Source organism: Leopardus geoffroyi, chromosome C3, assembly GCF_018350155.1.
Source record: "Leopardus geoffroyi isolate Oge1 chromosome C3, O.geoffroyi_Oge1_pat1.0, whole genome shotgun sequence".
Taxonomy (NCBI): Eukaryota; Metazoa; Chordata; class Mammalia; order Carnivora; family Felidae; genus Leopardus; species Leopardus geoffroyi.
This window is the reverse complement of record NC_059338.1, coordinates 63,169,908-63,188,003: the sequence shown is the minus strand read 5'-3', so window position 1 is coordinate 63,188,003 and position 18,096 is coordinate 63,169,908. Positions and strand designations below refer to the sequence as shown.

The following is an 18,096-nucleotide window of genomic DNA, read 5'->3' as shown; positions in this document are numbered from 1 at the left end:
CCAGAGTATTTTCATCACTCTAACAACAAAACCCATACCCATTAGTTCCCCCTCCCCGCTGGCAGCTACAACCCACTTTCTGTCTGTATAGATGTGCCTGTTCCGGATACTTCCACCAGTGGAATCCTACAATATGAGGCTGATTGTGTGGCTTCTTTCACGTAATATGTTTTCAAGGTGTGTCCATGTTTTTACCATTTTAGTGGTACTTCATTCCTTTTTGTGGCCAAATAATATTCCATCGTATGGATATGCCACATTTGGTTTATCCATTCAGCAGTCTGTGGACATTTGGTTTGCTTCCAGCGTGGGGCTGTAATGCTGCTGGCAGACATTTGTGCGTGCGTCCCCTTTAGTGGCCTGGTTTCAGAAACTGCACCTATGCTTACTGGCGAAGCAGTCTGAGACCACACAGATTGAAGGGGTGGTGACCCCGACGCCCACTTCCCCTTCGTAGAAGAGCGTGTGAGATGGGAGATAGTGTTGCAGCTGTCTTTGGAAGATACGGTCTTCTGCAGATAGGACGTTGGGGGGAGGTGAGGCTTGGCCAGAGACCTGAATGCTAAGGAGGAGGTAGCTCTGCAGGGTGGAGGGGACGAGCTCTCCAGACACAGGGAGCAATGAGCACGGAACCTGAGGCAGGAACAAGCCCAGTTCTTCCCTCAAACTCCAATAAGGTTAGTGTGGCTGGAGCCAAAGACTGAGGCAGGCATCTGATCTCTGATGGGTGAAGGTTACAGTTGATTGAACACCTGCTGTATAGGTGCGTTGCGTGTTTGGAATGACCTTTTTGTGATAGCATCCTTGATGTTTTTTTAAAGGTGAGGGGACTGAGGATTAGAACTCTTTTTCAGTGAAATCTGTACACAGCAGGGAGGTGGTGGCAAGAGGAACAGGATTGTAACTAGGTCCATCTGGGAAAGGCCACTTTTGCTTTTCTAACGACAGGTGTTATGGCCCCCAAAAGTCACACTTTGAAGGCCACTTATAGATGTGAATAATTGTCAGTTTTAAAATGAATGCTTTATAAATGCTCAACAGGAAAAGGTAATTAAGAGAAATTAGGCAGTAGGAATACATTGCACTTCCTATACATGTATAACTCATGCCAGTTTGTTATTATAATAGTTTTTTTAATTAGAGAGTAAATTTACATTTCAAGATTATTGCATAATTATAAATTAAGTGCTAATAATTTGAAATGCAGTACATTTCTAAATATTATTTTCTCAAGAGCTGCCAAAAATATTATTTTTCTCTGTCATAAAATCTAGAGTTTAAGATTCTCCCACTTACTGTGGTGAATTAGGTAAAATTTTAGGAACACTGTTCCTTATTCATTCAACTACAAGATCGTATTTTCTAGAAGAGAGTTGTTTTTGTGAATATCATGAAAAACAAATTCTTTGTTTCTCTGGAGTTCAATTACCCCTGTTCTCTATGCACCATGGATAGTACTGTCCTGTATTTAGAATAACAAAATTAGTTGTGTCACAGTTAGGGGAAATTATTTCTGAAGAAGATAAACACATCTCATTTCATTCAGAAGCAGATGATCTCTCAAGAAACAAAGATACTGTTTTACATGCTTATATCATCAACTGAAGAACAAAACCAAGGGTTTCATGCAAGAAGGATCCAGTTGTTTCTAAATAGCAGCTTTACAATACCCAAGAAATTATCCATTTCTTTAAAAAAAAAAAAAAAAAAGTAAGAAAACATTTCTGTGTACCTAGTTTTGTTTGTTTTTTTTTTGGGGGGGGGGGAATATTACAGAAGCCTGGTCTTTAACAGCAATTTCTATACCCGTGGCTGATTCCTATCTTTTTGTTTAATGAGAAACAGAGACAGAGCGTGAGTGGGGGAGGGGCAGGGAGAGAGGGAGACACAGAATCTGAAGCAGGCTCCAGGCTCCTATGTGGGGCTCACACTCAGGAACTGTGAGATCATGACCTGAACTGAAGTTGGATGCTTAACCGACTGAGCCACCCAGTCGTCCCCATGGCTGATTTCTAATTACAGTCTCAGCCCCTGATTTGTGATCATGGTAGTTACCATTTGGGGATGACAGTTCTAACTTCTCATGCAATTTAAATTCTTACATTTTTTAAGTATTTCTGTCAATCATTACATTTTTGTTAAATAGGGGTAACTTTGAATGTGTTTTACTTTTAAGAACAAGAATTGAAGTCCTTATTTCTTCTCTCCGATATGGACCATTTCACTGTAGAATTCTCTCGTTCGTTAAAGAGGTACTTACTATTTATTAGGTGTCACGCATTATGTTGGGGACTAGGAATAGAAAGAGAGTAAGAAATGGTTTTTGTCCTCAAGTAGCTTGCTATTTACCGGGGTGATAAGAGACGGAAAACAATCCTGACTGTGCAAGAAAATAATTACTTTACTGGGGATCTGCCTGGCGTGGTGGAAGAAGGCAGGGTGTGTAAGCCTGCTGGGAGGGTCCGGGGGCGGTCAGTGGGAGATGGGAGAGGAGGCTGGACACGGACACAGGGATTGGAATGCAAAGGAGTTTAGGTCTGATCTCTTGGAGAGTCACTTCTGAATTGAGAGCAAGGCAATAACGTGATCAGATACACGTGGTCAGAGTTAGTGGGCAAGAGTGACACCAGCTTCTCCCCTTTACTTTGGATGGTGTCCCTCACTTTTCTTGAACCTTGACATTTCTGGCACATTCCATCGTCAGTGCCGGACTTTTCTTCATAGTATGTGAGTGATCAGACCTGGAATACATTCCTGATTTCCTGCTTCTCTTGTGAATGGCTCAGTGTCAGCATTGTCTCTTCCTCCAGAAGACTTGCTTCCACGTTATGGAGAGATCTCTGCACAATCTGTGTGTCAGCGAGCAGTGGTCACCCTCTGCCAGTTAATTGTCTCAGTTGGGCAGAAGTGCTTTGCTACTTAAAGATACATGAAGGCTATCAAAAGATACTTCAAAAAAGACTTAGAGATCAGGTCAAAACCCTATTGTTTCCTGTCGGATAAATCAGGCTCCTAGCTGATTTTAAAAATAAACTTAAATTTTAACTAAACTTAAGTTTCTTCTTAAAAAAACCCACAAAAGAGGACTCTTATGGTATAAAAAAATGCCCTTTTTTAAAAAAGAGAAGAGAATATTTACAACCATTCTCTACCTCTTTTGGTGAAGAATTAGAGATATTTATCGATAAAGAATAAAGTCATGTGGTTTTTTCTTTTTTTTTTTTTAAAGAGGCTGGAGAAATACAATCCTAGCAGGATATAACATATGCATTTAGTGTCCTACATCTTTAAAAATGCACTAGTATGTATTGGTTTTAAATGAATGTGTTTTTGCTCTTTCTTATACTAGAAGAAAGAAATTTTATCTGCCATACGTTATGGACAAGAAGATATTTTGGGGGGATTTTGTTTTTGTAATCCACACTGCATTTTCAATCTAGAAATTATAAAAGAAATTGGAAATCACATATAAGACCTTACTGTTAAATGTTATTATTTGATTTGGCTCTCATTGAATCCAAGCCACTTTATGCAGTGCTAATTATTTAGTCTCAGCTTTGCTCTTGAGTTAGCAGTACCTGATCAACTTTCCAACTGTAAAACAGTTTGAAAATCAAATGTAGCTTACATGCAAGACCCAACAAAATTAAAAGTGTTAAGTACGTTTTGGCAGTTCACTTTTATTATGCCCAGTCCTCAAATGTACCAGCAGATAATCATCTGAATGTTAGTTATTTTTCACATGCTTATGTGATCACACAAAAAGTACATGCTAAAAAGAAGCAGATGGTGACAGATGGGGAAGGTTGAATAAGGTGGTTTTGGAAACCTAGAGAAATGCACTTCTGTAATAGTGTAAAAATAAAAATTATTTGATAATCAAGTTAGAACTAACAAAAAGATTGCAAAAAAATGACTTGGCTGGTGGAAAATATCTAGTATCTAGTATCTAGTTGTGGTTGCTATTCAGAAAAAAATACATATATAATTTTATTTCATGTGAATGTAAAATATTTTTTTTCCAGTGGCTAAAGATGCATTGTTTGATGTTTTCTTAGTTTTCAGAACCTCATGTTTTCGAAAACATCCACTTCCTGTCATTTTATTTGCTTTTATTTTGAAGCCTGCTGTCTTTACTATCTTTTATATAGTGTATAATTTGAAAATATCTGAAATAGACAAGAATATTTTGCTATTTGGATAAAGAAAGATTTGCTTGAAGTTATTGTGATGCCATAGAGGTAATAGCACAAATGGAAGTTAAATTTTATATAAATTTAAAGCCAGAGAAATACATTCGCTTCTTCAGCATGAGCTAAGAGCATCATATAAATTAAGGATAAAGGTTGTTGCTGGCTTGAAGTGGTATATGGGTAGTGGGGGGCGGTTAGAACCTAACTGGATTTAAATGCATTACGTGGAATTTTATTTCTTTATTTTAAATACAACAAAGAATAGATGTAAAAGATGTCATTTCATGGGCTCTGTCAACAGTGTCTTCAGATCTTGAGAAAAATGAATGAGCCCAGGGCTACATATGTTTGCACATTTAATCTGTAGGTAAAAACAGTAGCACAGTTACATTTTGCTTAGCCCATGGACAAAATTCTACTGTTTCAAACAGATTGTGAAACCAAGTCTTAAAATGGCTGAGCATTTTGTGGAAATACAAAGTTTTAGTAGCCTTTCTAAAACCGTGTACATCCCTAATATTTTATTTGTTAATAATTCATGTTGCACTCCTCCTCTTAAGGTATTTTTGAAAAACCCTTATCCTCCTGAATGGTTCTGAAAAGGATCCATCCATACTCAGGGGAAAAGTAAGTGACAGAGATATTAGTTCAGGTAGAAGCTGTCTGCTTATGTAGAAGCGTATTTAAGGACTTCTAACTGTCCTGAGCTGGCTTACTACTTGTACTGTTTCTGGGTAATATTAAAAATCATCCCATTCCTCCCCACCCCCAGGTTGGATGTTACTTACATATGAGCTAAAGTAGTATTTTTAGTTCAACATTTAATGTCTCAGTATGTGTTAAGTTGAGGCTTCTACTTCCCAGGGGTCTGTCACTTCTGTGGCAGCTACCTGACACCTAACGTTCTTCACAATGGTGTATGGTCTTTTGACTTTAACAGTAAGAATATTTGCTTTTGGAATGATTCTAGGTTAAGCACAAAGTTTAATTTTAAATTCTCTGACGCACGAGGACGTACACAAAACTCACCCTCCCTGGGTGCCGCTAGTGATGGCCTGTATATTTTACAGTGGCTGTATTGACTTTGCTGACAAAGACCCAATTTCTTGGGATCCCATTATGACTCTTGCTCCGGGATAAAGGGGCGGTGTAGAACTCTCCGGGAAGATGTGTGTTTAAGTATGATTCAGCCACCAGTATTGTATCCATTTCACTTTTCTCTGGTTCAAGAATGTCGCCTGCTCTATCCAGAGATTGCTTTTGAGAGGATGCCGTTAGCTGTATGCAAGGACTTATGTATACATGCCAGGAAATAGCCCTAAAACCTACAGCCTTCTAATTCCGAGCAAATGGTGTTTACAGTTTCAGCCTCTTACGAATTAACGGAGCAGTTGAGAACTGGGTATAAGATATATATTATGGAGAAAATACCAAGAAACCATGGAATTCATAAGTCTCCTGCAACATACACTTCTCCTAAGGCTGCAATACATTTTAGAGTCTGGATTGGAAGACTGAACAGGTCTTTTTTTTTAAAGGCAAATTCCTCTGATGTTAAGAATATGCGAAGGATTTCCATAAATCGTAAAGTATATAAACGCGTGTTGATACAGAACACACACATATCCGTTACCTGAAATACAAGGTTACCAGAAAAAAAAATTCCTTTTTGAATTAGTGGTAAATTGGTTCATCCAAGTTCGCAGTTTACTTTCACAACATAGGTGTGCAGACAGTTTGTTTGGATGTTTAATTTTTTCCCCCATCTGTTCTGTCTGGATTATTGATTGAGCAGTAAGCCACTCCGGGGCACACGTCCCCTCCTTACAACTGCTTGCCGTGGCTGCATTGTGTGGCCTGGCGGACAAGCTGAGAGAACTGCTCCTTCAAACTTCCAGTAAATCCCAGTTGGTAAAAGAACATTGGAATGAATATGTTTTTTGAAGGTGCCCCTTAGCCAAACAGATATTTACACTGGGAACTTTAATCGATGGTACCATTTTAAAATCATAGTTTATTATTTAATATCATTCTTGAAATTAGTAACCATTCAAGAGCTACTCGTGGTGATTTTTATTTAACTCGGTTGGCTGTTTTATACATGGAAGTGTCTACAACAAATATTACCAAATATTAATCAGATGTTATTAGAATATTTAACAGCAATTGATACCTGCTCTGACTTCCTTGAATCCAGTTTTTATTCCAGCAGAAAATGAAGCGATCTCCGATTCCTGGGGGAAAATTGAAACGAAGTCTTGTTTCCTAGAGTTTGTGTTCTGTTTGGGTGTTGATTTGATGTGACCTCTTATCATTGTTTAATATTTATGTTACTTTTAGCGTCCCAAATAACCTGATGTCCTTTGTGTCTGTCTTTGGCGTTAAATGTGGTTACAAAGTAAAGCTACGTCCACGGTGACAGGACAATAGGGGTAGAAGGAAATCCCAAATGTCTGCATTTGTGTTCAAACCTTGAGCTTAGTTTAAAACGAGAGTAACATTGATTTTGTGGAAAAGAGACACTTTCTTCAGATTAATTCTTTAAGATAAGTCTTTCAGTGGATTGCTGCTCTCGGAGCAGGTTTTGATCTGCATTTATATCCAAATTACATGGTAAGTCACAGGGTCATGGACTTGAAATGCACTTTGCATTGTTGTACCACTGCAGGACCAATTACACTACTCTTTGGATCAGCCCTCATGATAACCATGAAGTAAATTAGCCTTTTAGGGAAAAAAAAAAAAAAAATCATCAGAGGTAGCCAGAAGGAATTGCAAATCCCAGTAGGTTAAAGACTGTACATTTTATATGTTACTGTAATTTGTGGGGAAATACGTGCTTTGAGTAAGGGAGAAAAATTATCTTTAAACAATAACATAAAAGAGGCTGTGGATTTTAACTTCACGCTGGAATTTCTAGAGCATTTCAGAGTACTGTATTTTGAGACAGTTTAGATTTAAGGAGAGAGAAAGGCTGTTTGTGGACAGTGGTGACGTGTTTTAGATTCTGTATCCACATGTAGAATGTTAGGATCACTTTCGTTTTTATTTCTTGTGTTTTTCATCTTCCAGCTGTTTGGAGGTGGGAGTTGAACAGAAGTCTTTCTTTTTAATTGATAACAAAGACTCTTAGATAAAGAGGGCTGGCTGAGTCTTTAGGGTGTTTTCTCCTGAACGTTGCTGGACTTTAAATGTCGATAAGATAATACATTACATCGGATTTGTGCAGTTTACAGTAACGTAGCAAACAGTTCTAATTATAGTGTTATGTATCTATATATTCATTAAAATGCCTAGGTTCAGAAGCAAAACCACTTATTATGAGAATCAGCATTCATTTTACAAAGCTAAATAAAATATATTTTCTTTTATCAAACAGATTTTTTTACAATGCAGTTTTATTTTTCAGTTGCTTATTTCTCTTCAAAAATAAAACCCTTTTTTTATGTACTCACTTTCCCTTCTGGCCGCAAACCAGGTATTTAAACAAAAATAAAGGATTGCCAGTTTTGCCAGCTGGGGATGAGAACCCGGCTGGTGAAATGTGGGTTCGGGAAGCAGTTAATCCAGCTTTTATGCTTTTTATGGTTTTATGAAAAAAGAGGTTAAAAACCACATTTGGCTCTTTTTCGCGTGCGCCACTGTTTTGTTGGTGTTGTAGGAATTCAGCAAAAGGTTACTTAGATTTTAAAATTGTTTGTTATTAGGTAAAATCCTGGGTCCGTTAGATTCAGGCCCACAAACAGTGCATTCTACTAATTGGACATGAGATAGATTCTTGAATAATCAAAAGTCACTGGTATTTAAAAATTACACATACAACATTTCCTCTCACTTAAGAAAGTGCACAGGCCAAATTCTTTCTGCTGCTTTAGGTTATTTGTTGTTTACTCTGTATTTTTACATTACTCATTTCAAACAAGTAGAAATTTGAAGTATTTTTAGCTAATGATGAAAACTAGAATTTGTTGTTCTTCCCCGAAATATTCTGCTTAAGTTTGTTATTCTATAAAAGATTTTCGAAAAAACGTAGGAAGTGGACTTGTGTTCATATCTTGCTAATGTAGTTCCTGTTCATCTTGGAACAATGATACAATTGAATTAAAAATCTTTTCATCACATGTGACAACCACTGCTGAATTAATCTTTAAGTAACATAGCTTTTTCTCAAAATTATATTCTCCACGCATATAAATACCTTGTCTACCCAAGCGCCTTTCATAGTATTTATAGGTAATCATAATGTAACCATCTAAAATGTCATGTTCAGTCCAAGACATAATTGGTAAATTTTAAATAAAAGTCCCATGGGAGTAATCCTCAACAAGTTATTTACTCAAAGTAAGACAGTCTGCAACACGAGCACTACTTTGTTCTGCATCAAATTCTTTCTTATGTCATCAGTTACAAGATTTTTTTAATCGGTAAATTTCATGGGTCTGGTTTTCTTGATCTTTTTATCCCAGAGCTATTTATCCCAGAGCTAAGAGAATCAGATAAAGTAAGCTTTAAGATTATTCAGATATAGTAGCTTAAAGTAAAATATTGAAAGATCCAAACAGATGAAGAAAACTCCATTGAATGAGGAACATACCTAATAAAAAGGTAAAAATCAAAATTTTCCTAAGACAAATGGCAAGCCATTCTGCCCCAGTTTGAATAGGTTGCTCCGACATAGCCTGATAGTGTCATACCATATCTTTCCCAATTTATGTTGCATGTAATGTATGTTGGGAAATAAATTTAAGGGCATATACCAGAGTCTGTGAGTTTTGTTTGTGTTTAACTGAAATTTGCTTGTAGGCTTACTAACGCTTTGGATACAACTCACACAGTACATCTTTATATTCACTTTGATGACTGTTTCCTTAAAGACTTGAAACACTAGAGGCCTCCAGAAGTTTTCAGTTTTATTTTTGTGGTGGCCGTGCCCTGACCTCATCTGTGTTCCATCGCATAACTCGGGTCTTTCACCGTCTGGTTTGTATGACTTCGCTCTTCTCCATGCAAGAGGGTGTAAGGCTCATTATATACCCGGCAATCAGCACGGTGTGACTGCAAGTTAAAGTCCACATTAATGGAACCAGAGTGAAAAGTTAAGTAAGCCTAAGAGAAAACGTGCAGATACGCAAAAATTTTTGTTTGATCCGTAGTGTACTCAGTCATTCACTTGGAATCTGCTGTGTGGCCTGTTCCCTCCCTTGTATGCTGGCCACTTCTGGACATATATGGAACATTTCACCTATCTGGTGTGATTTAAATCTTTTGTAGGATACCTTATAGTTTAAACGTCAAAGTGTTAGAAGAGCCTACCTAGGCTTTGAAGGTTAGGATTCACTTTGTTGATGTAAAAGTCTTAACATTTTATAAATACTGCTGTAAAAGTTAATGTGGAGTAATGAATCTTTTCGCTGGTTTCGCTCTTAGGTGTTAGAAGACAATGACTATGGCCGAGCCGTGGATTGGTGGGGACTAGGGGTCGTCATGTATGAAATGATGTGTGGGAGGTTACCTTTCTACAACCAGGATCATGAGAAACTTTTTGAACTAATACTAATGGAAGACATTAAATTTCCTCGGACACTCTCTTCAGATGCAAAATCATTGCTTTCAGGGCTCTTGATAAAGGATCCAAATAAACGGTAAGCCACAAATAACACTGAGTTACTGACGAATGTAGTTAGAAATTGTGATATGGAAATTAATTCAAATGTAACTCACTCCAAGGAGCAATGTATTTGGTGTAGACATCTTCCCACTGAAATACTGACTTATTTTTAACTGCGTAATACAGAACATTTAAAAAATTTCTGCAACTCTTTCCTAACTTGGGAAATTTTGTGTAGATTTTACCAAATAAGGATTTTGAGGGTTTTATTATCCGTACCGTGAGTGAACAATTTCTTAATTGCCCTGGTACTTGCTATTGTGGGGACAGAAGTATCCCCTTTTTTCCCTTTCAGTCTCTGGGCCTTTATATTTATGCTAATTTATATAATAAAAAGGATAGAACCGGCTCTGTATTCTCCTTCCATCCCAACCTGTGTTAACATATCCAGCTACTTTTTTTGTCCATTGTAGATATTCCTTTCCATGTGTGGCTGGAAAGAACTAAAAGCAAAATATGTTTACACACTTTGTGTTTCTTTTGTAGCTACAACTGTGACCTGAAGAATCCTACAGCCCTTTGCTTAGCGAACTGTAGCGTTCTTTGTTCGTGTTTCTGTGTTCATTTACACATACAGTTTATAAGTCATATATGAAATGACTGTTAATATAAAAATGTCCCTTAATCTGTGTTTGTGTATTCATGTATACAGCCGTCCTTTCCTTTAGGTACATACGCATATCAGCATTGCTCTAAAAATCACTTAGGTGTTAAGCTCTTGAGGATTATTTCTTAGATTGCTAAATCTTCCCTCACATGATGATTTTTTACAAAGTTCTGTTTTTGGTTGGTGTTCGTTGTGTATTAGTCGGCAGACTGAATTAATGAATGAAGGAAGGAAGGAATCCTAAAATGTGATTTTTGTTTGCTTTAGAGATGGTTTCCATTACACACTTCTAGATTTTAAATTTGTGAGGAGTATGATTTTACCTTCAGAAATAAGCAGACTTAATAAAAGAGGTACCTTTTGCTCGTGAGGAACCTTTCTGACATGTGTTTTATAATCCTGGTCATGGAGATCGTACCTTATATTTGTAAAGTGATTTTGGTTTCTTTTTCAGGGCATTTGTGTATCTGTTGTTCCCTTTGCTGTTTCAGTAGCCTTGTAGAGTTGATAGGTGGATATTATTCTCGTTTACATTTGATTGAGGACGAAGCCGAGGCCGCTAGAAGGTGAAGCGGTTTATCCTACAGAAAATTCCTATAGAAGAAGAGCAGAAATCACCTTCCTTGGTGCCTATTTGCTGTTTCTCTCGTAGCTTATTTGCAATGCATCAGTTTCTCAGTTGGTTCAGGTTTTGAAATGTGTTCCATTTAGTGTGATTATTTCACAATTAATGTAACACACAGCACTTGGTGATAGGTAATCTTGAAACAGAGCTAGGATTTCCGTTTTGTCTACTTGATTTAGGGATCTAATATTTGGCTTGGATTTCAAGAGCAGCGAATTTTTTACTGCATCCTTTCCTGACGACTCCAGGGAACTTAGCCCTTTCCTTGATGGCCCCTCTAAGCAGCTGGTGGAGCAAACTTGTGACTGTGGTTCTCATGTCTGTGTGTCATTCATTTTCTTATCCCCACCCCCACCCCCGGGGGGGGGTGCAGGGAGGGAGATAACACAAACTAGATACTTGATAATTGTTGAATAAATGTGAGGTACATTCTAGAATGTTAGTGGCCTGGTGAGTAGGACAACTCCTAAAGGTTTGCCCACCCAGAGGTTGGAATCATCTAAAGAGAAGCTGGGGTGTTTCTCAGTTCTTTGATGTTCTCATTTAAGATAGGGGAGTCATTCTCCCTTCACTGTTGCATTGCAATATTGGGAACGGAACGATGAGCAAGACAAATCATCTCTGTTCCAGATGGTCATAGAATAATGCAAGACAGAAAACAGGTACTCACAGATACTCAGACCTACATACAAATGCCTGTTGAAATTTATTAGCTCTGACCAGGGGGCTGGAAGAGTTAGGGAGGCGTAGGGGTGCTCATGCAGAGAAATTTACATGAAAAGAAATCCAGGGGTATCTGGGTGGCTCAGTCAGTTAAGCCTCTGACCCCCGATTACCACTCAGGTCATGATCTTGCGGTTTGGGAGTTCGAGCCCCACATTTGGCTCTGCACTGACAGTGCGGAGCCTGCTTGGGATTCTCTCTCTCCCCATCTCTCTGCCCCTCCTCTTCTCTCTCTCTGTCTCTCTCTCGCTCTCTCACTCTCTCTGTCCCTCTCTCAAAAATAAATAATATTTGAAAAATAATAATAATGAAAAGAAAAATCCAGAGTTGCAAATGAACATGGCATTTGAGAAGTTCAGCAACTACAAGGTAGAATATGAGTTGGGTAATGTGGGGAGATGAAGCTGAAATGGTAAATTTCAAAGACCTTCTGCTTCTGAGAAAATATTTAACCTTTATTCAGAAGGGGATGAAAAAAACCAGTGAGTTATTAAAAGTAAGAGATGGTATAATGAGTTTTGTGCTAGGAAAGGTGAAGGGCCAGGGGCAGGTAGGCAGAGCAGTTGAGAACACATACGGGATTGTCCAGATGAGAGATGGGGGTCCTCCAGAAGCAGTGAGTAGGACTTTGTGAATAATGAAGGAGACGTGGTGGGGACGTGGAAGGAGTCTCCTGCCTCCGTGCTTTCCAGCTTGAGTGATTCGTTTGGAGGATGGAGTGTTATTAACGGACAGGGAGCACAGGCAGAGGACTGGGGGCGGTGGGGGGGGGGGTGGAGAGGGGAGGGTTTACTGACACCCGCTCCGGCTGTGCCGAGTCAGGTGTCCGTAGAAAACCCAGATGGAACTGAAAATAGTACCAGTGCTAAACAGAAATGCGGTGCCTGAATATATGGTTTGGGGACCCACGGATGTCTCGGAGGCAGCTGGGGCCGGGACAGTCGTGGGCAGGGTTGAGTACAAAGGGAAGACGGCCTAGGACAGAATCCTGGGAAGCATCACAATTTAAGAGGTAGGAAGAAGAGAAACAGCCACTAAGAAGACCCTGAAAAGTCTCTGGAAGCCTCATAAAATAGCATTATCCTAGACCTCGTTATTCTTCCTCTTCAACAATTTTAAATACTGCCTGAATTTTTTGAGACTCTTTACTGAATTACTGTCAGTTCTACCAGAGGGTCAACCATCATTTGCCTTTCTTTCTAATGCTCCATTACTTTATGCTCATTCTATCAGTATCTCCTTTATCCTCCTGCACGCAGTTCATTGGAGAAGCGTGACCGTGTGTTGCATTCAGTAACACAGGAAAATATGAATTCCATGATGTTCCTAATAATGAAAAATCCATAGTCGCTGAGGATTTAGTTTGGCATTCTGATATTGGAGTTTACTATTCTTAGACATAAATATCTTAGTGCAAATCATATTTTGATATTATTTTGAAGTCTTAAATTGTATATTAAGGAGTCATTGACATTGAAGTTTTTGACAGTTTCACACTTGGAGGAAGCTTGTGTTAAAGAGTCTCTCCCAGCTTCTAAAATGGCAGTCTAAGATTATATTCTTAGACTTCACATAGTACTCATGGCTGATACTTTAGTTTTTTATGTATTTGATAAATATAGATTAAATGCTGGCAATGTCCACAGCCAAGCTATTGCTAGAGAACTGAGGGGTGACAGAAAATGAATAACTAAACTAAAGCTGGATTAAAACCTCCTATTTACCAAATGATTACGGCTCTCTATTCCCAGCTCCCACCTCATCCACTATCTCCCGTAGAATTCAAAATGAGAGTGATACGGAAATAAAAACAATAGCGTAAGGGTGAGAAAAGACAGTGAGCTTCTGAGTTTTCTCCTGCAGACTACTTTGATTCATACTTTGAAATGTTAAGTTCTCTTCAGAAACACGTGTTTTGGTGTCTCTGCTTTTCTGGCTCCCTGAGTAGGAGCTTAAAGTGCTTTTTGGATAATCCAAGGCTGGTCTCTGCCCTCAAAAGAATTTGCAGCCTAGGGGCGCCTGGGTGGCGCAGTCGGTTAAGTGTCCGACTTCAGCCAGGTCACGATCTCGCGGTCCGTGAGTTCGAGCCCCGCGTCGGGCTCTGGGCTGATGGCTCAGAGCCTGGAGCCTGTTTCCGATTCTGTGTCTCCCTCTCTCTCTGCCCCTCCCCCGTTCATGCTCTGTCTCTCTCTGTCCCAAAAATAAATAAACGTTGAAAAAAAAAATTATAAAAAAAAAGAATTTGCAGCCTAACCGGGGAGGGACACATACAACTTGGAATAGAATGAAGAAAGGAAGGTTAGGGAGTGGAGTGCTGGTGTTGACTAAATACGGAACCACCAGTCGGAAAGTTCTGCATTCGATCACCGCTAATACCGTCTGGTCCCATCTAGAGTCCCTGTCAGCGCTGTGGCTCATTCTGCACGATCTGGGGATGGGAGACCCGTGGATCATTACTACAGATAACTCAGATATCAGCTCATTGTTCTATTTTCTATTCTGGCCGTGTGTCAGGGAATCCCAGATTCTTCCCAGTCGTGTGTTCCTTATACCTAATAATAGATTGTATTATTGTTTGTTTATCCTGACCTATTTGTGTTTCTTCCTACCCAGTGGTGTGTGGGAGTTGGCATGTTCCAGCTCTTAAGAGCCAATTATTAAATTTCAGGAATTTCATGAGCTGGTTGTTTTAATACAGTCATTATTAAAAATCAAATTACATAAACTTACAAAAGTAAATCAAGTACATTGAAAAGAAAGGTGATAAACACTCAAAATTCATCACTCCTTGATAATTTTGTTGCATTTTACTATTCTGATGTTACTCTTGTCTGTTGTGTCTGCATAGAAATAGTATGTAATGGTTTGCTTCTGCGCACCTGTTCCCACTTCTGTGTTGAGTGGCATCAGGTTGCTAACTTGAAATTGGCCATGTGGGGAGTATTCACATCACCACAATGGCAAACTTTGTACGTCAGGGCTTGATTTATTGTTTTTCAATTAGATATAAGTAACTAAGTAGAGAAGATGTTAATACGGTTTACATTTTAAAGCTGTTCTGTCAGTATCTGCTACATTGTGACTAGCGCGCGCGCACACACACACACACACACACACACACACACAATGAAGAGATACTCTCCCACTGTTCCCAGATGATTTACCATCCATCGAGGAGGTCACTCACATAACTGAGAAGCAAGTGAAGTTCTGACATGTGCCTTTTTGTATGACTTTCAAATTCGTCTTCGCCATAAACGAAAAGATCAGCTGGTATTCGTGCTGGAGCCACTCCTGAGTCAGTGAGGGGCTGTGGAGTTCAGCAAAATTAACAAATGTTCTCTTTGAGCATCACTTGGCTAATTTACAATAAAGGACATTCTGTATTTTATTGCTCTTTGAAATGTTGTGCCTTGCATCCTTTATATCTGTAAAATCCATAACAAACGTATGTATAATATGCATATGTAATATTATACATGCATAATTTTCCCCAGAGAGCTGGCTGTTAAGCACTTAGCAGCCCATACTATTCCTTTTATTTTTCAAGTTTTTATTTAAATTCTAGTTAACATATATGGTAAAATTGGTTTCAGGTGTAGAATTTAGTGATTCATCACTTACATAAAACACCCAGTGCTCATCCCAACCAGTGCCCTCCTTAGCGCCCATCCCCCACCCATCTCCCTCCATCGACCGTCAGTTTGTTCTCTGTAGTTAGTCTCCTACGGTTTGCTTCCATCTCTCCTTTTTTCCCCCCTTCCCATATGTTCATCTGTTTTGTTTCTTAAATTCCACGTATGAGTGAGATCATACGGTGTTTTGTCTTTCTTTTACTTTGCTTAGCATTATACTACATCCACATTGTTGCAAATGGCAGGATTTCATGCTTTTTGATCGCCAAGTAATATTCCATTGTATATACATACCACACATTCTTTATCCATTCATCAGTTGATGGACATTTGGGCTCTTTCCATAGCTTGACTGTTGTCAATAGCACTGCTGTAAACATCAGGAGCATGCACCATTCCTAACCATGAACAAGACTAGAGAGAGCTTTTGCTATATCAGTTCGGATTTAAATGGATTTCTTTTCCTTTCTTTTCTTTCTTTCCCTGTTCTTTTTTTTTTTTTTTCCTCCCCTTTCTCTCCTTCACTCCCTCCTTGCTTCCCTCTGTATTATTTTTGCTTTTCTCATTCCTTCCTCCTAATGACTGGTACACACTATATGAAACTGAGGAAGCCAGAAAACACCTGAATTTCACACTGTGCCACCTATCAGTTAAATAAGAGTACCTGCAAAGATGGGGGGGAGCATCCTTAAATTCATGGTTTATGTTGCAGCTTGCATAATAAATTACCTTGCAGTGATATTTTATAGGTTAACAACCTCGTTTCTATGGCAGTTCATTTGTGGTATGAAAACAGTCCGTGAGTTTCTGTCTATTAGCAATACTGTACAAATTGCTTTTTCTAACTAATTAGGTAGTGACTTCAGAACTCAGGGTAACAAGGATGCATTTTGACATGAGTGTTACCAAAATAAATTTGGCTTATAGAATTGACGACGGTAATTGCTACCATTTCTTGTGCAAGGTGCTTGCCTCTGGTTTCTAACCCTTGCGATGATCCACCAGGCTAGTGTCATTGTCCCCACTCTACAGAGGGGACACTGGGACTGAGCAGCTTGTTCATTGTCACACATGTCATAAGTGCCAGAGCTGGTTGCCTGTTTCAGGTTTGTCCCCAAAGCCTGTGCTCTCTTCAGCTACCACACTGTCCTGAGGCTACTTCTTATTAATAGCACATTAGGGAAATTAGATCTTATGGCAAAAGCTCTTTATTGGTTTGGCTATTTATCTCAAGGACTATTTATCACACAGAAAATTACATTTCACAAAAACTTTTTGTTTTGCCTTGGGCTTATGTAAATGTTGTAATGAGCACTCACTTTTGTTTCTGTCTCTTAGCCTTGGTGGAGGACCAGATGATGCAAAAGAAATTATGAGGCACAGTTTCTTTTCTGGAGTTAACTGGCAAGATGTGTATGATAAAAAGGTAGGTTATTTTCATGGCATAGTATTTATATATTTTGGCTAAAATGAATTGACAGCAAAAAAAATTTTCAAGTGAATAAAATTCAATGATACAATGATACTTTTCATTTTTACCCCCTACATTTGATTGAATATAGTATTGAAATTCTTAGCACAAAAATTTATTGATAAGTTTGACTCCCAAAATGCATCTTGAAATTTTATTCAGCATGGTCACTTGATTTTTCTTTTGTCACAGTGATGGTAGTTTGCTACTCATTGTTTGCTTGGTATTAAGAGAAAAAATAAAGAAAACAATGTTGTGTTACTCTTTAAGAAAACTAGCAAAAAAATCATGTTTTTCTTTGTCTTTATGTCTTTAATTTTAGAGTGAGCTCTACAAGTTTGTTTATACAAATCCTTATTTTAAAAGGAATTGAAAGGAATTTAGTTTTAATATTTAACAAAGTAGTAAATATTTTTCTTATTTGAGACTTCTCTGTTACTTGAAACAATTTTAATGCCCACAAAATGGGTGCTACTAATTTTACAACTTTATTGTAATCTTATTACTTGTTTTTAATACTATAATTTTTGCCTAGGAACAGGAGATTACTATGTCTAGTCCTTTTTAATTTTTGTCTCTTTTGTTTCTACTACTTCTGGTATTGTTAGTACAGGCAATGATTTTGATTTTTCTGTTTTCAAATGTTCATATTAAAATTTTGCTGTGAAATTTTTACGCAGTACAGTATTTGCTGCTTAGAATCTTTATCTGGTTATTTTGTGTAGTTAGTTTCCATTTATTTCAGTTTTCCCTATTTTTCTCTGAAACATATATAATCAACATTTGTGAAATGTCTGTTTTGTGCTAAATATTCTCTTCTATTAATCTCTAAAGTGAAGATAGAATGATATCATATGACTTACAAGGAAGAAGACAAGTACCGAATTTCGGCATTGTGTTATGGGAATAGAGGGTGTGGTGATTTTCTAAAAGCACTTCTTGTAAAATAGTTGCACGATATTAAACATTTCTCCTCAAACTTAAACTGCCATGTCTTGGGGCACCTGGGTGGCTCAGTCGGTTAAGCGTCTGACTTTGGCTCAGGTCATGATCTCACAATTTGTGGGTTCGAGCCCCGCATCGGGCTCTGTGCTGACAGCTCAGAGCCTGGAGCCTGCTTTGAATTCCGTGTCTCCCTCTCTCTCTGCCCCTCCCCTGCTCATGCTCCGTCTCT

The 18,096-nt window shown here is 38.4% G+C and overlaps 1 protein-coding gene across 4 annotated transcripts in view; it reads left to right on the top strand.

The window, feature by feature from the left end:
- AKT3 (AKT serine/threonine kinase 3) overlaps nucleotides 1–18,096 on the top strand; it is a 308,341-nt gene that overhangs the window by 252,707 nt on the left and 37,538 nt on the right. For all 4 annotated transcript variants that reach the window (XM_045453168.1, XM_045453166.1, XM_045453167.1 and 1 more), the window contains 2 exons: nucleotides 9,621–9,835; nucleotides 16,790–16,877. In XM_045453168.1, the coding sequence (XP_045309124.1) occupies nucleotides 9,621–9,835; nucleotides 16,790–16,877 (303 nt within the window). The remainder of the gene's footprint in view (nucleotides 1–9,620; nucleotides 9,836–16,789; nucleotides 16,878–18,096) is intronic.